Source organism: Callospermophilus lateralis, chromosome 2 (genome assembly GCF_048772815.1).
Source record: "Callospermophilus lateralis isolate mCalLat2 chromosome 2, mCalLat2.hap1, whole genome shotgun sequence".
Classification (NCBI taxonomy): domain Eukaryota; kingdom Metazoa; phylum Chordata; class Mammalia; order Rodentia; family Sciuridae; genus Callospermophilus; species Callospermophilus lateralis.
The window spans coordinates 160199549-160221640 of NC_135306.1; the positions used below are offsets into that span (position 1 = coordinate 160199549).

The 22092-nt window shown below is 40.3% G+C and overlaps 1 protein-coding gene across 1 annotated transcript; it reads right to left on the reverse strand.

The window, feature by feature from the left end:
* Positions 1 to 6253: 6253 nt before the first annotated feature.
* Positions 6254 to 21153, reverse strand: Lyve1 (lymphatic vessel endothelial hyaluronan receptor 1). Its single transcript, XM_076844210.2, has 6 exons — positions 20716 to 21153; positions 16586 to 16757; positions 16328 to 16467; positions 9612 to 9905; positions 8962 to 9040; positions 6254 to 8432 (listed from the first exon to the last, which is right to left on the reverse strand). The coding sequence occupies exons 1-6, from the start codon at positions 20798 to 20800 to the stop codon at positions 8246 to 8248; spliced, it is 957 nt and encodes a 318-aa protein (XP_076700325.2). The 5' UTR covers positions 20801 to 21153; the 3' UTR covers positions 6254 to 8245.
* Between the last annotated feature and the right edge of the window lie 939 nt (positions 21154 to 22092).

Sequence of the window (22092 nt, forward strand, 5' to 3'; positions counted from 1 at the left end):
CTTGTGGTGTGCCACCTGTGAAGCTTCTTGAGTGGTCTATAACTCGGTACTGAGCCATGGGGGACTTAGGTCTCCCCTGGGGATGATCTTGGTATTCCTGTTTATAGACTGCCCTAGGCGGAGATCTCTGCCTTCATTTTTGGGACAGCTCTCGTAGCTCCAGAATTGGGCGAAACCCACTGGGTTTGGTCAGCCTACTTCCTGCCTTTTTTGTGGAAGAAACTTCTGTAGAAAACCTTTGAAGTTCCCTTGTATAAATAAAAAAGTGGGCTCCCACACTGTCTTTCTCTCTCTCTCTTTCTAGTGTGAAAGCTGAACCCCTAAGGTTGTAGAGCCGTCCTGCCTTCGCTTTTCAAAATTACTTCCTGTGTATTGTGATTTCTTCTCTGCCTTTCCTTTTCTTAGCTTTATTTAACAGCCAGCCAGCATCACTCAGAGGAAACCCAAATTCCATCACCCATGTTGGATGTGGGCGAGAGGGTCTCATTGAGTTGCTTAGGGCCTTGCTAAATTGCTGAGGCTGGCCTCGAACTTTCCATCCTCCTGCTTCAGCCTCCCAGGTTACTGGGATTATAGGCATGTACTACCATGCTCAACAGATAGTTATTTCCTTTCTAGTGGACTGAGAAATGCTAATCCTTTGGTGTTTATCATTAGTAAGTCTTCATACCAGGAAAAAAAAGAGCAAAATTAATTTGTGTAGTGAATTTTTCATAAAACTAGACTTTTTAGTGACTTCTCTTTACTCTAATTTTGCATCCTTCCTCTTTGTTAGTTTTCACAATATGATGATGATTTTTAGATAGAAGTTTAATTTACAGATGTCAATATCTGAATTAAATTTGAAAGTTGGAAAGTAAGCCTGGGTTGCACCCCAGATTTCCAAAAGAATCATTGGTCTATGAAATTGGAAATACTTAGGACTCTTGTTCCCTAAATTGCTTGGCAAAGGCCCAGAAGCAATGACATGCCAGTAGCAAGAATGTGCATAGTGCCCAGATCTTGGCTTCTAATTCTAATACCATTCTAAAAAAACAAAAACCAACCAACCAACCAACACCAAATAAAAATAGGCTCCTTGCAGAAATGAAATGGCTGATTCTAGAACTTAGTCATGAAATAGAAAAGATGAAACTGGAACATCTTATGGTGCCAGAAGGGCAGAATTCTGTCTCTTGAGACAGCCCGCATTCTCCTTTGTGTATCTACCTTCCTAAATAAATCTCTGACTATGCCTTTGTCTGGCTCCTGCTGAATTTCTTTTCTATCACATATGCCAAGAATTCCCCTGGTCCTGTTCAGTTCCCCCTGTTGTCTGGGAACTCCTTGGACCCTTCTCTGGTGACATCTCTTCTCCTCTGACATCGGTGCTCAACGTGGGGCTCCAGAGACATCAACTTTGATTACAACAATTCCACATTGCCGCAACACGTGACTGAATTAGTCGGGACACTCCAGGTGAATTGGGCTGGCTACGAAATAACCACCCAGAGACAGAAAATACCTTTTTTTGGGTTCAGTGATGGCTCCTCCATCTCCCACAGGGAGGCCAGGAGAGAGAGAGAAAGAGAGAGAGAGAGAGAGAGAGAGAGAGAGAGAGAGAGAGAGAGAGAGAGAGAGAATGCTTGAAACCATCCTATTTATTGGGGGGAAACATTCGAGAAAGTTCAACCCAAATAAGGTAAGGGATTGGGTCTTAGGGGTTGCTTGGTATTATCTAGGGGTCAGCAGATTGACTGACATCTTGGAATGCCACACCCATCTCAGATGCTGTGTGGGGATGCAGAGCGAGTGAAAAGGACACATATGTCACACAGCCCAGTCAAGAGCACCAGTCCCCTCAAGTACTCAAATGTGCACAGCTCACACACACAGCCCATGGACGGCTTGCAGCATCATGTCAAGAAGATGGCAACATAAGAATATCAGACATCCCCACAGCTGAAACCAGTGTCTATCTCCTTTAGAATAGAAGGATGGGACTCTGATCCCTGTCTAGGCAGGGTCATTGCTGCTTGCCAGCCTGAAGCAGCTATAGAAGAGAGATCTTTACCCCTCACCAACCCTTAAGATTAAGGATCAAAGTGTGTGGGGTTGAGAGATGAGGTAAGGATCTAGGATAAGGAGAGAGAAATACATAATCTTAAGGGAAACACCATCAAGTCATTGAGATGCAGAAATGAGCTGCAAACCTTGGCCCATGCCTTTGGCCTGGTGCCCTTGTAAAATGAGGAAAATACACAAGTGCAGGAAAACTGGCAAGAAATTGTGCAGCTCCACCCTGAATCCACCTCCAGTCTATCCCCTGATACAGGCCTTCTATAAATATTGAACCTCTGGCCCAAGCCAGGGCTGCTTCTTACTCTCAAGAAAGCCTGCATTCTCCCTTAAATGTGCAGCTATCTTCCTAAATAAAATTTTATCTATGCCTTAAAAAAGAAAGAAAGAAAGAAAAGAAAAAAAACCCTTGAGGGCATGTCAAAAGGACACAGCACCAAACTGAAAGAGCTCCCAGTGATTGATGCTGGAACACACGGAGCAACAAAATAAATAAAATGGTATTGAGTTATAGCCTAAAGTGGAAAAGAGATTTTCTCGAGTCTGTACTGATGCAAATAAATGATTGAATAAATAAATTAATGAGGGAGAATAGATGACTCTACTGTGCAGGATAATTCCAAATAATTTATGTAGATTTTGCGTCCTCAAAGAGGCAGGGCACTCCCTACTACCTAAGTGGGGGCTGTGCATAGGGTCTTTTTTTCCAAAGAATACACTACAGGAAGGAAAAACACTCTATAGGGAAGAAACCTGGTGCTCAAGGTTAACATCACATAGTGGTCAGTCATACTGATATTACGTACCCTTGATATGAAGGGATGAAAATGGCACCTTACCTCTGTGGTCTTCCTTCCCCAAACCTCTAACCCCAGTGTGCTTATGAGATGCAGAAATGAGCTGACGTCAGAGAAGTTTCATTTGAGGGACATTCTGCACAATACTTAACCAGTACACCTCAAAACCGGCCAAGTTATCAAGAACAAGGAAAATCTGAACAGCGCAAGGCTATTAGAAAAAAACTAAGGAAATCAGAATAAAGAATGGATGTTGGTTAATAATAATATGTCAGTGTTGGTTCGTGATTCTGACAGGGTACCATATTAACATAGATGTTAATCATTGGGGAAAGTGGGTGTGGATATATGGGAAATCTATATTATTTTTACAATTTTTGTTTCGTACATTTAAAACTATTTTGAAGTGAAAAGTTGCTTTTTTTTAAAAGTAAATGTTATTCTAGATACTGAAGAAGGACATCTTCAATCACATTAATACTATTTGAAATTTGGGGCATTTCCTGGGTACATACAGAGGGAAGAGTACTCCCATCTGAGTACTCTCATTTGAGGCACCGTTGCCTCCATCAGGTCCTGTCCATGTCCCTCATTTGTACTACCCACCTGGCCCTTATGAGTTGGAATCTCTGGTTCTTCTGCTTTATCAGCTTTACCCATTTCTTGGGGAGTAAAGAAAAAAAGGAGAAAGCTTAAATACTGGCCTTCCTCTGGGTGTGTTAACTGAAAAAACTCAGACCTTCCACACAAATGTGCCCAGTTCACACACACACAGCCCTTGGCTGGCTTGCAACACTATGTCAAGAAGATGGCAACTAAGAATATCAACACATCCCTACCACTGAAACCAGTGTCTATCTCTGGTAGATTTTGCATTATAATATTGTTAAAATGCTCTTTGAGCAAAAAGAAAGAAAGAAAAAGAAAACAACCCTCAGGAACAAATCTGATGGAAGAATCTGTGTTAGAATTGTTTTCTCCAGTTTTCAAAAGTGAGGATATTGAGTAATCTTTGATTTATAATAAATTTATATCCTTCTAGAGACAAATTTTCTACACTATTCTATGATATTTATACCACATCAGCTAAGGATGTTTAATAAATTTTAAGCAAAAGTTAAAAAAAATGCTCTTTGACTAAAGCTGAGTCCACATATAAACCATTGTGGTGACAATTAAATTTTATTTATTTTCAACTACAAGATTGGATTGACAGATAATTGCTTTTCTTCACATTGAAAAGCTTAAGACATTTTATTTTTGATTTGAGTGGTTGTTTCTTAGTAAGAATATATTTATTAACATGTTGCTATCATTGTCCTTACAAACCTGTTCTTCCCTAGAAAGATTGGGTTCGCTCTGGACATTTACTGAAGGTCTACAGGCAACAAAATGTAGGATTTCTTTGGTCTGGAAATGGATATTATTCAATTCTGTTCAAGCCCATGAACATTTATGGACTCCAACTATGTACAGCACTGTGCTGGGATTAAAATCATTGGCTTTACTCCAGTTTTCTGTCATTAGGCATCAGCTTGTCTTCATTGAACCTGTAACGACGTGTTAATATTTGATAGCAGCCCGGCCTTACACAAAACATGCGATTTTACAGAAGATTCCTTGGAACAGAATCTTTGGTCAAAGGAATGGATCTACTAAGTTTGAACCAAGGAGGCAGGCCTGAAGAAGAGGGATTTCTGGGCAGGGCGATGGATTGTAGGTTTGAACTGGGGTGATTTCTTGTACTCTTCCAATTTCTTTTTATTTAGTGGAGAGTAAAGAGAACTTGACTAGGAAAAAGGAGACTTCTAGCCTCGGTTTTACCTCTAGGTATCTGTTATATTAGGCTTCGTATTTTAAAATTTTTTTTTTTTTTTTTTTTTTAGTTGTAGATGGACACAATATCTTTATTTTATTTATTTATTTATTTTTATGTGGTGCTGAGGATGGAACCCAGTGCCTCATGAGTGCACTCTACCACTGAGCCCCAGCCCCAGCCCCAGCCCAGGCTTCGTATGTTTTACTCTGTGAAAAAGGAGTTAGAGAAGCTTGTCTCAGTTCCTTCTACCCATGCTAGCCGGGCTAAGTCGGCCCTGGTTGGTGTCTGTATCAATGAGGAAGCACTTCTCACAGTTCTTCAGTGGGTTTTCTTTTCTCCCTGTCATTGTCAATGGATTTAAGGAAGGCTCTCCAGAGTTGACACTGGAGTCCTGAGTTTTCCTTATTTCGCCCTGTTGTTTTGGCAGGTGTCTGATTTCAAACTTGCATGTTGGAACAATTTCCATCCATCCCTATGATGTCATTGGCAAGAAATGTTTTGTGGTTTAGGGAAAGGAGCATGGGTTTTGCAGTCACCCTTGGATCGAATCCTGCCTTTATCATTTAACTAGAGCTGTGACCTCCAAAAGTGATTTGAGTCCTCTAAAAACCCAATATTCTAACTGACAAGATGTCAGTAATAGTCCTGACCTCTCAGGGAAGGTGTGGAGATTAATGACTGTCACTTTTTAAGTGCTCAATAAATACTAGTTTCCTCCCTTTCCTACCTTGCAAAATGATGGGAGTTACATTTTCATTAGTGTGTTTGCAAATGACATTTGGGCTACTGAGTGATTACTATTGCTCCTTGGTACTTTCGGGGATTGAATCCAGTCTCCCCCTCAGATGACAAAATCCACAGATGCCCAAGTCCATTATATAAAATGGCATAATACTTTAAATCATCTCTAGATTACTTATAATATTGAATGCAATGTAAATGCACAGGCACAATTTTTTTCCTAAATATTTTCAATCCACTCTTGGTTGACTATGGATGTGCAACCATGGTGATGAGGAGCTATCTATATATGTGACTGTGTGGATTTTTCTCCTTCCACTTTCTCCTCCTGGGAAGAGCACACACTTGTCTAAACGAACAGAAGTAGGCAACAGCATTCTTATACATAGTAGATGCCCACAGATGGGAGATGTGTGGAAGATCTGAGTTTTTTCAGCTAACACACCCAGAGGAAGGCCAGTATTTAAGCTTTTTCTTTTTTCTTCTTTACTTCCCCAGAACTGGGTAAAAAAGCTGATAAAGCAGAAGAACCAGAGATTCCAACTCACAAGGGCCAGATGGATAGTACAAATGAGGTACATGGGCAGGACATGACAAACGCAACAGTGCCGCAGGATCCTTGGGTTTGGCACCCTTCCTTTGGCATGAGGATGCAACTCAGTGATGAGGGCGGGGGAAATGAGAGACTGCCCCCTCAAGAGGGACAGCATTGCTCTATCTCAGGTAATTATGCAGTGAGATAATATGGGTTCTCTACTCTAGATCTTCCCATTTTTTCCAAGGGAACCTAGAAATATAAACATATAAGATTTCTGATTTTTGATTATTGACAATTGAATTAATTGACAATTGTTTAATTATAGGCCAATCCAAAAGACGACCCCCAGGTTCTAACCTCTGGACTGCAAGGACTGGGGCTGCAGGGTCACTGGTGAGGGGAGGGAGATAGGCGTCTAGAGAGTGGGAGAGGGAAAGCTGAGGAGCCAAGACAGATGAGCTGTTCCAAATCCAGCTCCCCTGTGAACCCTATGTGGATTGGGATGTAGGACTTGAGTTGCAAGTAAAGAACTAATTAATGTGTGTGTGCTTGACCAACTTAACATGAGACTAACCGAAGCAAGGATGGTCCACATGGTGATTATATACTGCTGTGTTTACATGAATCTGAATTTTAGCAACCAAGGTTGTCCTTTCACTTTTGCAAACTACAGATTATAATTTGGTGCTATTTAAATTTTTCATGAAAGATATAATGCATCTATGTAAATAAGAGAGCAAATAAATTTTCTAAATACTTTAATTTTTTTTTTTTTGGCACAAATAGTTCTGCACATCTCACACAGCTCTTGCTAGAAAAACAAGAGCTAGTGATATGTTTGTTAATGACATTTTAAAATTTGTGCTTTGGTATACAGAGGTAATAATGTTATGTATGTTAATAATAAATTAATGTTATAATAGTTGCCATATTAAAGAAAATGAATGGATTAGTCTTAGCAAAACAAAAAGAAAAAAAAAAAAACACAAACCAATGCCCACAATTAGTTTGGAAGTAGGCAAGGTAGGCATTTCAAAACTAGAAAAAAATTAGCTTCAGACAGTACTCAACTATATGCAATTTTTTGGTGGATAATATTCAGTTATAGGATGTAATATCTTGCACAGCACCTGATATATACACATTGACCTATACATATATAGCATCCCTAATCCAAAAATCCAAAATCCAAAATGCTCCAAAATCTAGAAATTCTTGAGCGTCAACATGACATCTGCAATTGGAAAAATCTACATCATGAAACTGTTTCAAGCCCCCAAAATTATTAAAAATATTGTATGAAATTACCTTCAGGCTAAGTGTATGAGGGATATATGAAACATAAAAGAATTTTGTGTTCAGATTTGGAGTCCATCCCCAAGATAGTCAACATGTATATGCAAATATTAAAAAATCTAAAAAAAATCCAAAATACAAAACACTTCTGATCCCAAGCATTTCAGATAAAGGATAATCAACCTATAGTAGACATTTGACAACTAACTGTTGAATTTTATTACTTTTTAACAGTAATTGTCTTTAATAATAATTTCTTAACCCAGATAAAAACAGAAATTTGTACTTTTTTGGGGAGTTTGTTCCTTATAAAAGTCTATTCCTCTGGAGAAAATCAGCAATAGTAGAGAGAAAAAGAAAGTGTGAGAATGTTCTAAAAAGTGTTTCCAATCAATTTGCTCAGGGAAGAATACCTGGCCCTCTGTGTTTAGAGTCCCTGCTGACAATGGTGCTGGCAGGATCCTGGCCTCCTTCTATCGCTCTATTTATTTTGGCTTCCCAGAGATTAGGTCTCAAACCTTTTGTGCCTGGCTCAGAGGGACCTGTCAGGTGATATAAGTGTTTCCCTTTCAGAGCTGCAGAGAGGCTCTGGGCTACAGAGCCAGCCTGGTCTCAGTGACGCCTCTGCCTGTTACTCCCTAGTCTCTGCCAACCCAGAAGCCAGTTTACAAATGTGTACAGATGAGTACTCCTGGGTCCTTGTACTTTGCAAAGCTCCTTTCTCCCAGTGGGATATTACTAGGACACAGGCAGGCTGGAGAGGTTGTGGGAAGTTTTGGAGGTAGAAAGATAGGGTCCAGAAAGGGGTGCGGTAAGAAGAGAGGGGTCCCTTTGGAGAACACCATAGCCCAAAGGCAGCCTTGAGCTGATTCCCATTAGGAACCAATGGTGGACTTTCTTCTTTGGTTCTTTGGCCTTTTTAGATTCCCCACCTGGAGCTGGGATGGTTCAGGAAAGAAACTATCCTCAGGTGTGGCTTTTCATTTCTTTTTGCATCTAAACTTCAGCTTCCAGGCATCGCACTGTGGTTTTGGGTGGACTCTTGGGCTCCTCTGGATTTTTATTTGTTTTCTTTGATTCTTCATTAGTACTGCCATCATCAGCTTTCTCCTCCTTCACTAATTTGGTTTCAATCATTTCCTTCTGTTGATTCTTGTTTGTAAACGGAAAGGCCTTCACATACCTGCAAGTATACATAAAATTAAAGTGTGAGATTTCTATGTAACCCGCATCACAATAGTTAACACCTCACCAGTAACGGTGCTTATTGGCACAGTCCACCAAATACCTTTATTTCGGAATGATGCTAAGGCACGCCCCAAAACATTAATTCCCCCCACTTTAACGGAGTCATTTAAATCAGATGGTATGTTCACAGGCCCAGCTTTAGGCTGGACTCTCAACTCTTCCAGGAAAAACAAGAACCCGAAAATCAAATGTAGCATATAAATTTTCCCTAGATGTCAAACTTTCCTTTTTATATCTTGATTTTCAAAGGGACACTCATTGACCAGTGTCTACAGTCTGGATGACATGCCTATGCTGCAAGTGTAGGAAAGATAAGCTGGTAGGGAAGAGAGGCCAGATGAAAAAGAAAATTTATAGTAGTGCCGTCTCCGTTTTGACCAATAAAATGCCAATAACAATCCCAGAAAACACAAGGTAAGGATGTGACAAAGATGACAAGGCCAGCAATGTACCAACAATCTTACCTTTTGATGTAGCAAACTGCCAGACCAGCTGCAGCACCAAAGAAGAGAAGAGCAAGAACCAGCAGAGCCGTGGGAACACCTGGAGGAGACAGAGAAGGCCTGCAGGTCCTTCACGGCGCCTACTGCGCATCTCATGATACACATGATGTGGACAATAGGTAGTGCAGGAGAAGAGCCTACTCTCTGACCCTCGCCAGCCTCTTGGCTTCCTGCCTATAGATTCCTCAGTCTTGCCTCTCCGACTCGACTCTGCGCAATTGCAGTTCAAAAACCAGAGTTCATTTCCTAATGAACTCTAGTGACTCAATCTAGCTAACAAGTCTGCCTGACAAAGAGATGTCAGAAATTAATTAAGTAACAGGCAGTTAAGGTGATGATTTTTGAACATATAATAACATAACAATGTATTTTTATAAATCTTGAGTTCCCAACAGTGAAACTCTTTTATACTCGTGATCTGTAGTTTAATCATTAAGGTTCTTTACGACTCTAAAGTTCTATGCCCTTATGAAAACTGAATTTGTGTTGAGCTTTCATTTTTATCTAGCAGGTGCAAAGTGCCTAATCTGGAGCAGACTGCATTCTATATGCATTGTCTGTTATACATCAGCACACATAAACACAGAACATAGACACAAAAAAGCTTTTACCTCCAAACCCAGCAGCTTCATTCTTGAAAGCTTTTTCCCCTTCAATAGAGGGTTCCGTTTCTGTAGTCATGAAGCTAGTTTCCGTAACCAGCTCTGTGATGCAAATCAATTTTTTCCTCCGTGGAACAGAAGTGGTGGCTGGAGCAGGAGTAGTGGCAAGAACAGGTGTTGTGAATGCTTCTGAGTAGATGCTGTCACTGTCAGTGAACTCTGATGTGTATGGTGCAGTTTGAGTGTCAAACATGGGATCATCAGTGGTGATAATTTCTGGAACACACGAGTTGACCCAAATATCTGCCCAGAGAGGGAAAAATGAAATGAGAAGTAAGTTATTGCAACGCCTCCCAACTGTTCTTCCTCCCTCTAGTCTTATCACCCGCCAAACGGCAGCAGAAAGGTCTCACTAAAATGCAAATCTAATTATATCACTTCCTTCCTTAGCATTCTGCGGAGTCTGTCTCTACTCTGCATGGCTGTGCTCCATGGTCTTGCCCTGCTGACATTGTAAGATTGATCTGCTCAGCTTTTCTCTCATGGCTCCTACCTACAAAAATTTCTTCAGCTCCTGACATGCTTTCTCCCACAGCCTAGCATTCCCCTGAGCTTCCTTTACCCTTAACCCAATAAGTCCCTAATTTTCAAATCTGCGAATATTCCAATAAAATTGACACGGGTTGCAAATCATGATGTAGAGCTTATATTTATTATTATATTGATATTATAATTATTACATTATAATGTGATTATGTTCGTCTTATTATTATAATATAATTATATTATATACTATGCTTGAGTTTTTATAGGTGTTCTTCCAGGTGGAATGATGGGACAAAATGGGTTCAGGCTCTCTGCCGGCTCTTTGCTTACCTAACTCCTACCTATCCTTCAGGCCTCAGGTTCACCTTGACTTGCTTAGGTAGACTTGGGAACTAGATTGGATGTGCAAACATTTGTTCCTGTACCTCTTCTAGTTCTCATTACACTGGTCCCCATTGGATTATGACCACCCCTGCAAGCAGGAACCCTGTCTTGCTTGGTCATCATGCTGTGTCCACTGTGCCTGGCCCAATAAATATTTGATAAAAAATAAAGGAAAAACAACAGGAAAGAAAGAGTAGATAAGGAACCAAGACACACTTGTGATACAATTCAGGATAAGATCTGCTAAAACCAAATTTCTCTGTGCTCATAAAAAACAAAACAAAACAAAACTAAAACCCCAAAATATAAAAGGCAGGGGGGAGACCATGGGAGCCATGTGTATTTGTTTTCTAATCTGTTGAAAAAATGGTAGAGAAGAAACTAATATTTGTTTGGTATTTGACTCCAAATCAACCATGGTACTAGGTGTTTAAATAGGTAACTCATTTAACAATTTTACCAAATCCTTATTTACACAGGAGATTACTGAAGTTGAAAGAAATTGAATAACTTGCTCAAAGTCAAGTAAATGACAGAGTAAGTAGTAAATGACAGAGCCATGAAACATATTATAATATCAATTTGCATCTATTTTAAATCCCTGTTTTTTTTTCAGAAGTGGATAGCATCAGTTGGAATGTTTGTTATAGACAAAAAGTAATTCCATTAGGTTGATTTGCTTGAAAATTAAGTGAATTGCCAATCAAGTTCACGAACACAACCGATCAAACAATTTGACCACATATGCATGAAATTGTGTGCTATTTTTCTATTCTACTTTAAAAATACCTCCATTTAAATCGATATCATCCTTGACCTTCTCTGCCTTGAATTTTTAATCCCATTTTGCATTCTTTAATCCCACTTCATCCCGAGGTTCTTCCCATGGAAGATGAACATTTCTGAATATCAGGGGGAAAACACTCAGCTCACCAGACTATGTTGGGGACTAGTATTAAATACAAGCAAGTCATGGTTCTCACTTCCAGGATAAGAAAATAGGTGATCATCGAGGATTAAGTCATCTGGGCGGAGCATGGAGGATTGGTGTGTTCATAAAGCAAAGATTTATGGAGCATCAACTCTGTGTTAGGTCCTGTTCTAGGTGCTAGGGACATGATACAAATGAGACCAAGTCCCTGTTCTTTAGGGGTATGTAAGCTAATAAGTGAACAAATAAGCCAGAATTTCAGAGGATGGTTAATAGTGTAAAGAAAATGAGACAGGATGTGAATTCAACTGAGAAGGGTGGAGGAAGAGGGACAGATACTTTGGATGGAGCGATAAGAGAAGGTCTCCTGGGGAGGTGACACTCAAGCTGAGACCCAAATGATGAAAAGTGGCCAGTCATTGAAGATCTAGGGCAAAAACATTCAAAGTAAAGAGAACAGAAGGTACGAGAGCCCGGAGCTGAATGAACTCACCCATGGGGTGAATAAGGCAGCCTGTAAGGCTGAAAGAGAGCACAGCTCACCTAGGATCAAAGGCAGAATCGGATATCCCAGTCAGCAGGAGCAGCATGATCCAAATATCCAGAAGCTGGACAGTATAGTCATGATAGAAAAATAACAAGGAGTGCAGTGTGGCTAGAGTACATAGTGTGTGTGGAAGAGGGAACTTGATAGGCCAGGAGCAGGGTAGAAGACTGGGAAGATAGGTGGGGCCATGGTATCAAGATTCATAATTACCATGTTAAAGAATTTGGACTCAATTCTGGAGGAGAGGGAATTTTCAACGGGGGTCCACCAACCTCCTAAATTTCATACAGAATTCTCATATAAGTCCACCTTTATGTGCAAAAGCCCTCACAATTTACATTCTCAAATGGGAAATCATTCAAGCCTGTGATCAGAGAAGGAACATAGTTACCAGTGGACGTGCGTGGGGGATGAAATGTAGAGGGAGACAGCCCAATCCAGGGACAAAGGAAGAGCTTATTGCAATTGCACAGAAAAAGGAGAATCTAGAAATACCTGGAATCCTAAAACTTAGACCTTAGGAAGACTGGAAACAGCCCAAATGTCCATCAATGGGAGAGGGGCTGAATAAGCTATGCTGTAATCAGCCAGTAGAGTACTATGTAGCCATTAAAATGAGAAATATCTCTATGAACAGATATGAAGTAATTTCTAGAATTTAGATGAAAAAGAAGAGTAGTGTATATAGTATATTAGTTCTTTGTAAGAAAGAAAGGGGAAACAAAACACACACACACATACAAATACATGTATGCACATGCTCCCTTTATACACACAATCAGCGATAAACCAGAAACCTAAATGGTAGTGGAAACAGTGTGGAAAGGTTAGGAGGAAGACTTCTCTGACTATACTTTAAAAAAGCATATTTTGGGCCATCGAAGCATGTAAGTGTTTTTTTCTATTTCAAAAAACACAGGAAAAAAAGTTGAACTCTAATTGATCACAATCAGATACAAGTGAACTTACCTTATTTAAAAATGATAATACAACCTCATAGAATAGAGATTTTTTTCCAGTCACCTTGGTACATAAGTCACTGATAACAATCTTTGCAAGGATTTGTTCTAAGGACTAAAAGGCTTGCAAAGAAATCTTAAATTCCACTCAGTAGGTTTGTTATTCTTGATGATATTGGTTTTATAATTTTGAAACTTGTAGGATAATAAAATATATAGTTTACAAGGAACTAAGACTTTCAATAAAGAAAAAAGAGATACAAATATTTAAAAAGTAAAATAAGAAATAATACATTATTAATTTGAGCTGGAACTATCAATATAAACTTATAATTTATATATGCATATTTAAAATTATGTATATTTAAAAATATATATGTATATTTAAAATTATGAGTCATATATATATGACATTCCTAGCTGCTCATTCAAAAAGGACCAAGAAGCAATGGAAACTTTAGTAGTACTGAGAACAACCTATATGCAGATCTTGGTTTCTAATTAACATTCTTCACTAAAAAGAACCAGGTTCTTTGTAGAAATGAGTAGCTGTTCTCACATTTGGGACAGAGAAAGTACAAAGTGAGCCTGGGATACGTCATAGTGTCAGGGAGCAAGGAATTACTCAAAAAATAATAAGATAAGCTCGCTGCAGGAGCACATGCCTGTAATCCTAGTGACTCAGGAAGTTGAGGCAGGAGAATTGCATATTTGAGGTCAGCCTGGGCAACGTAGTGAGACCCTGTTTCAAAATAAAAAGGGCTGGGGATATAGCCCAGCGGTGGAGCACCCCCGAGTTCAATCCCCAGTATAGCAAAAAATAAAATAAAATAAAATAAAATAAATATATTAGCAAAAATAGGATAGAGGACACAATAGTGAACTAGAAGGTGCTCACACTTGCCAGAATTGGGACAATTTGAACATCCATAAGAATAATAATTGTAAGATTGACTATAACATTGAGAGCATTATGAATAATGTGTCATGGTAGTATAAGTTGGAGAGAGAAAGTGCATGTAAGTGTCTGTGTATATGTGAGAGAGAGTTCTTCCTCTTAGGGAGTTCTCCTTTTCTGTGTGTGGTACTGGGAATTGAATCAAGGCGTGCTTTATCACTGAGCTACGTTCCATGCACTTTTTTTTTAAATTTTAAGATAGGTTCTCACTAAGTTGTCCAGGCTGACTTTGAACTTGCAATCCTCCTTGCCTCAGTCTCCAGAGTAGCTCGGATTATAGGCGTGCATCGCACACCCAAAGAGATTCTTCTTTATCAAAGATGCCAGCTAATAAATGTAGAAGGAAGGATAGATTTAGAAAAATCATCATTTTCCAGCCCCCTACATAATAACTGATTCCAGCGAAGCTCATCAATGATTGGTTAAACTGTTAGGTAAAAGGCAGTTTGTGGGTCCACCTATTTTCATGGTGCAAAAATATCACATTATAGATTATCTATTAATTGCAAAAGGGAAGACATATCATTATAATTCCATTAGAGGGAACTGGCAGTCACCATCTTAATTAAATGATCAAAGCATAATTTAAAAATGGGACATAATTACATTAAGTGCCTTTTATTGTGATGATGTGATCCAAAATACACAATATGATAATATCATCTCTAAAATATGTTTGCCAAAAATATTGAATATGAGTCTAATCAAGCCTTTGGCTTAACAGATGCCAGCTAACAAATGTAGAAGGAAGGATGGATGGATGTATGCAGGAACCAAGGGAATGAGAGAACAAGTTAAAGGAAACCATGGGTCAACAGACGAATCCAAGTCAGAGGCCTGGGTTTCATACTGTCACGTTGACAGCTGGCGGGAAGGCAAGGCAGCTACCAGGCTGTTTGACAGGCATGGGCTGGATATGAGACAAGCAGGCATGTCAATGGCCAATTCCCTAGCCAACCATGACAGGCTGACGAGACAGAGGACAGAAGGACGGTGGTGAAAAAATGTTGGAAGAAGCCCTGTGCTCCAGCCGGGCTCTGCCACTAACTGCAGATTTGTGCTGCCCCGAGTCTGAACCACGGTCATTTCATCCATGATGTGAGGGAACCCAACAAGGTGCCCTGAGGGCCTTTCCCAGGTTCGGGGAACTAACTGCTTGTCTTCCCTACTGCCTTTCTGGGGTTTTGCTCATGTTGGTTGGTGAACATTTATCTCATGGAACTTAGGGAATGAATTTAAAATCTATCTTGTGTGGGACCACTCAGCACCTAATCTGAGGGTCAAGCATCTGAGTATGTGTGAAAAGTAATGGGCCAGACAGTGGTTCCTAGGGCAATTGAGAGCAAGTAGGGATTTAAGGGAAAATGCTCTGAGAATTGACTACTAGACTGGTTGGGATTCAATTCCTTCTGTCATTAAATGGAGATTGTGTTTGTTCTTAAAAATGTCAAACGTTGCATCTGTATTTCCTCTCCTCTAAAAGAGTGTGGAACAGTGGAAAGAGCAAGGTGTCAGAGTTAGACCTGAGTTTGAACCTTTATGGGGGTGAGACTGCTATGGTTTGAATGTGGTTTGAGAGAATCCCCAAAGATTCACGTGTTGGAAGCTTGGTCTTCAGTGTGATGATGTTAAGAGGTGGTGGGTCGTTTAAGAGGTGGAGCCTGGTGGGAGGTCATTAAGGGTAATAGCCTTTTAAAGGAACAGATACAGTTCTCCTAGGAACCTGGTAGAGAGGGTTGCCATCCTGGATCAGGCTCTGGCTTACAGGCTTGTCATTTGATCTCTCTCTCACACAGGCATTCCCACCATTGGGATGCCATTCTCTACAAAGAATTCCCTGAGCTGAACTGATGCTGGCAACATGTCCTTGAATCTACAGAACTGTGAGCTAAATAACCTCCTTTCTTTATAAAGTACTCAGCCTCGGGTATTTCATTACAGTAACAGAAAATTACTAATACAGAGACTTTAGAGATGTTTTTACATCCTCTGGGTTGAATTTCTGTATCCTGTAACTGAGGGTGATAAAACCTTCACAGGGCAGCTGTGGAGGTTCAGAGACAACTAACCTGCATAATGCTTCATTCACAGTGGATGGGTCATATACATGTGACATTTGGTTCCTTCCCTTCTTCCTGTTTATCTTATAGGAAGCAGGGGTGGTAGAGATAGTAATTGAGTCTCCTGGGATGCCCTCTTCTTAGACTGCCTTTCAGTCGTATTTTCCCTAACTTTTGCTCTGGGGGGCATGAGCCCAGTTGGAGGCAGTCTTGGGAGAATTGGCTGACCTTTGCTATGGCTGCTTCTACTGCTGCCCAGGTTACTCTACCCAAACAGGCCACAGAGCTGTAGATACCCATAAAGGACATGCCACATGGAGAGGCTGCAGGGTGGACTCACCAGATGAGTTGTGACAATAGGCCCTGAACGTATGGCTAACTGGAACTTTCCAACTCAGGACGCCTATCCCATTCTTCCCACACTTGGGGTTCGGGAGAATCCGAGGGATGACCGTGTACCCTTCTCCAACCCATCCATAACTGGAAAAGAACACATGCATTGAATGGACAAAGGATTAGAAAGCACCATGTCTAGTGCTGAATAAGAACACAGCTTCAAAGGACTTCAGCAGCATTAGTGAATCCAGTCGTTCCTCACCTGCAGGTCTCAAAGCCAGACTTCCATGCTGCTTCCACCTGGTCTTTGCTGGCCAAAGTTAGTCCCAGCAGCCTGCAGGCCTCCTTGGCTTCTGTGAAGTTCATCTGCCGGTGTACCTTTTTGTTCACGAGGGTGACCCCCAGAATTCTGCATGGCAGTGAGATGGAGAGCTCTGCAGGGAAATCACATAGGTGCTCAGTGCTTTGCCCTTGCCCCACACCTTAGGCTCTCCTTCTCGCAAGAGAATTGTTACTGTGGTGTGGCAGTAGGTCTGGGGGCTGGGATTGAATTTAGAAATAACAGGACATAGGCCAAGAATTTCCTACAAGGACAGCCTGCTGGGTTAGATGGATGCTTGCTCTGGTTCAAGCTACAAATCTCACCAGATCCAAATCCATCCAATCCATCTCTAATAAGGTACCTCATTCATTGCATGGGGACTTTGGCTGCTAGCTCCTGGGGTGTGGTCTAGGTAATAGAGCTGCTGCCGATCTTTTTGGACTCTGTAAAATGAAGCCTCTGAGGCTTTGGGAAAGACCGAAATCAGGCATTGGGTTAATAGAATAATTATTAATATTAGCAATGCTCCCAATCAATGTAGTTGGGGACACCACTATTTCTAAAATAGACTGAAAAATGTTGCATTCATTTTAACAGAATGTGGGCTCTCTCGGTTCCAGGTCTTCTCTGACCATTGGGGGGCAGGCTTACTCAGAAGTTCCTGGAGTTCCTGGGCAATAAATCTTGCATGGCAGAGAAACTAAATAAAGGAAATAGAATTTTAGAGTCAGACCTGGGCTGGAACTAGTCTATGCTTCTTGCTAGCTCTGTGACTTCAGGCTAGTTACTTTATGTCTTTGAGCTTCAGATTCCTCATTTACAATATGGACAGTTACAGGATCTACTGGATAGGGTAGTGAGAATCATGTGAATGAATTTCTAATAAAAATGTTTAGCATAGTGCCTACCATATAGTAGGTACTGATATGTAATCGTAGATAACATCACCATTATGTCATCTTCAAAGCATTTTGGTTTTAGTCTGCTTAATAATTGATCTTCCTGGGGCAGCTGAGGCAGATGAACTGTTAAGATGTAGCTAATATTTTTACCCAAAATCTAATGGACTTGGGAACTGATTTGACCCTTTCCCTCTAGGTTCTTGGATTTATAGACCATATAAAATTATCATGTTGCACTATATTCAAGTATATTATTCCTATTGGGCTTCATCGAAAAAAAAAAGGCATCAAAGGGCATTTTAATCTCCCAAGTAATTGGTTGTTCAGAGAGCTCTATGTGGTGGATGCAGAAATGTCTCTATCACTTTCTAGGCTGGTATTTAAAGGAAATTTCTTATTGTAAACATAGAAGGAACATCTCTAAGTCCTTTGTGTGATCTTGCTGTGTTCTGAAGCAGGGGCTAGAGGAAGGGATGTGTATTTGCAAGTGGCCTTGTTTGCATCCAGATTCTACTGTCACCAAGAGAGACCAGAAAGCAATACCCTAATACCAATGTTTGTGCCTGGGGCCACAAAGCGACCTATGACTGTATGCACTGTTGTTCATGCCTATGCCAATGCTGTTATTAATACTAAAATCAATAGTAATTCCCACACCTATCATCTGTTGATATTATTCTGTGCTAAACCCTGCCTCTTTTAAGAGAAAATTTAAAACTTGTGTAAGTGTCTTTTCTAAACCCAAGGACATAAGAAACGTGGGGGCAGATTCTGCCTTCCACTTTACTGCAGGGAGACAGACAAACACACATACACAGACAGTTGTCCACTTGCCCTTGAATTTGGCTCCTTTGGCATATAAGCTTGCTTTTGCTCAGATGTCTTCTCATTGCTTCTTTGGAAATTGACTTCAGAGACAGTCTTTGTTACACTATAAAGTGGTCTTGCTACTATTTAGAGTAGTGCTATTATTTAGAGTCATGATAGACCTATTCTGTGCGAATAGACCTGGCTTTAGAAATTTCTTCTGTTGTTAACTGGTCCTTAGGACCTTGGACAAGTTAGTGTTGTTGTCTGTAAAATGGAGATTGCTACATTATCCCAGGATTTTTATTTGGAATTAAATGAGATAACTTGTACCTCACAGACACTGGATCCATAGAAAGCAATCAACAAAAATTAAGCAATTTCATGCTTTCCTATTTCATTTAGATATAAAAATAGGGAGCTGGAATCTAAGGGGCACTCTGCTAGCCCCTTCCTTAAATATTTCTTAGAAAACAGTAAAAATGTACCTGGAAATCAGAGCTGATTTCAACCCCAAGTTTTAGCATTTATCTCCTGCATAACATTTGGTGGGACTGCTGTTTATTTATTCATAAAATGTGTTCTTGAGAGGATTAAATGAAGCCTTCTATAATACATAATAGACCTTCAGAAAAGTTTTCATCACCATCACTCACCTTCATCACATCTTGATTCCACAAATGTGGTTAAGGTACTTTCAGTTGCTTCCAAACAGTTAATTTCCTTAGGAAAATTTTTTTCATCATTGAAGACAGTGCACAGAGTGCAATGGAGTCATTGTTTTAGCACTGATTTCCCAAATAGTTGGAATAATGGTGGCATTGAGGGGAAAAGTGAAGTCTCCCCAGGGCAATTTCAAAAAGGACCAAGCTTATTTAAAAGTAACATTTCTCTAGGAGCCATGGCATATGCCTGTAATCTCAGCAGCTTGGGAGGCTGAGACAGGAGAATAGTGAGTTCAAAGCCATCCTCAGCAATAGTGAGGTGCTTAGCAGCTTAGTGAGACCCTGTCTCTAAAATATAAAATATGGCTAGGGATGAGGCTCAGCGGTCAAGTGCCCCTGAGTTCCATCCCTGGTACCCTCTCCCACCAAAAAAAGTAATATTTCTGTTGGGCTCAGTGTCACAAGCCTGTAATCCCAGCAATTTGGGAGGCTGAGGTAGGAGAATCACAAGTTTGAGGCCAGCCTAGGTTACTTAGTGAGCTATAAAAAATAAAAAGAGCTGGGTATATGGCTCAGTGATAAAGCACCTCTGGGTTCAATTCCCAGTATCTAAATTAATAAAAGTAACTGTTCTGGTGAGGCATGGTGGTGCAAGCCTGTAATCCAAGCAACTCAGGAGGCTGAGGCAGGAGGATCACAAGTTCAAGTCCAGCCTCAGCAACTTAGTAGGTCATAAGTTCCTTAGTGAGACTCTGTCTTAAAATTAAAAAAAAAAAAAAAGGGCTGAGGATGTGGCTCACTGGTAAAGCAACCTTGGGTTCAATACTCAGTATAATACAAAAAGACCCCAAGTAACCGTTCTGATATTTGGGAGGCAGGGGTAAATATCAATCATAGAACTCTAAACTCCCTTAGAAATTAAAGTACAATATATGAGTCAATTCCAAGTGTCTCTCAGTTATATTTTATATCTTGTGCCATCTTCCAACAGAGGAAAAAACTATTTTCCCTTTAATAAAAGTGCTCAGATTTTCATTTGCCCAGAGCTGTAATAAGTGATTTGTAGTTATAATTTTTTTGCCTACAGAGCAGAATGAAATTTCCATTTAGACATCCCAAAAGCCCGGAAATCACTTTAAGTCATTCCTTTGGAAGGGAGCTGACGGTGAATTTTTAAACTTACATTTTCATAAATTTTTTTTTCAGTTATTTTCCCGCATATTAAATTCAATGCATATTAATATATAGTATTTAATGTATAGCATGATGTACTTGGAATTAAAATAATTATGCCAATACTTCTAAAAACACAAAATAGGACAATACTTAGTGACAGTTACCCATTTTTTAGTAATTGCTTCAAATTTTCTATAGTCATAGTTGGCTTCTTGAATGAAACACTTTTAAGAACAAATTATTTCTCCTCCATGTTTTATTTATATATATTGTTATTAAAATATGCCATAACCAAAATAACATTCAAAGGGATATCAAGGCAAACATCATCATGTTGGTGAAGTTGACAATATGGTCAATTGCTCGCTTCTGGCTGAGCAATCCTATCATTAGATCTTCTGTGACCCCTGAGTGTTGCCCTCATTCCCAGTCAGTAGTCCTTAGTCAAGAGCCCAGTGGGCTTAGGACAGTTTCCAAGACCTTGCCTCGCTTCTGTTTGGAAATCTGGTGAGAAACCTACCTTGTACTCTGACAGAGCCTTGGGCCAGAAACCTCAAGGTCCAGATGGAGGCAAGAAGCAACACCAGGCTGAAGCACTTGGCCATTGTGCAAACCCCTCAGAGCCAGGGAAGCACTGCAGGTGACCACTGGCAGCAAGGGAGGCAGCAGCTCAATCACCAGGCTGGATGGAGGGTTCTGGAAATATGTTGAGGCCACTGCTCCACTTCATAGCTGAGACATCCGGATTTCCCTGCTTTCAAGCTCCTGACTTGTCAAGGCCACTGGGGGAAATGAGTGACGTCCTTTGAATGTCCAGGCTGTACTTTGTGGATGGCTTTCTGGAAAATTTAGCTAATGCTGACTCAGAAAACACACGAATGAGGAAGGCAGAGAGCACAGGGTGAGCTACCGACGGTTTTCCTAATTCCCATGTTCCCTGCCACTTGCCCTCCCCTGCGGGCTCAGTTCTCACACCAGTCGTTGTTATTGCTGTGGAGCCCATTCATTCACACACTCATAGGAACGTGTCTGTCAGAAGGAGATTGAGCGTGGGTGTGCTTCTTTCCTCTCAGCGATTTTTTTCCCCCCTCAGCAGCATCGCCTTATAATGTGTCGGGGGAAATGATGAAAGTAAATGCCCACTTAAATCCCATGCCTTCCTTTGGGACTTCTTTTATACATTGGAAATCTCAATGCCACTACAGGGGATTCCTTTTTCAAAGAAATCAGACACACATAAAAATTCATATCTCTGAAACACAACTAGAGGGCAATTTACAAAGTTAGTCATTTTACACTTCACAAAAGAATTTTTGACTTTACAATAGTGATCACCACAGAAGTTCTTTATATAACTTCGCTTTCTCTTGAATAATTTCTATTATATACTGGTGGACCAAATTCTAATTTAGACTCTCCCTTCTCCCTTGAGGAATGTGAGGGGTATTTGTTCTGTATTTAAGTGAGAGTACTCGATGTTTTCCCAGCAGTTTTCAGAGGTTTGCCCTCCATGGCAATTATGAAGTTCTGACTTGCAAGCAATGCCTTGAGCAAAAGTTCATAACTTTTCTCCAAAATGAATGTCTTTTATATGAAGGGTATGGATGACAAGTTCTTTTCTATAGAAGTGGTACTGGCCATGAAGTTAGAGATTTGTGTGCAAAAAAAAATAATAATAATGAAAAAAGAATTTGTTCTGCACAAATGCGGGCAGCTTCCAAGAGACCAGGGAAATTGCCCCTAAATATCTCCAATATAGACTCATTCCTCAGGTGAGCACAAGTCCTAGGCTCCTAGTACCTAAAACACGTATGTTCCTCTCATTGCATTGGCAAGTAGACAGGTAGAGAGAGAATCATGACCTCTTCAGAATTGTCCTTAACATCCAGCACCATGC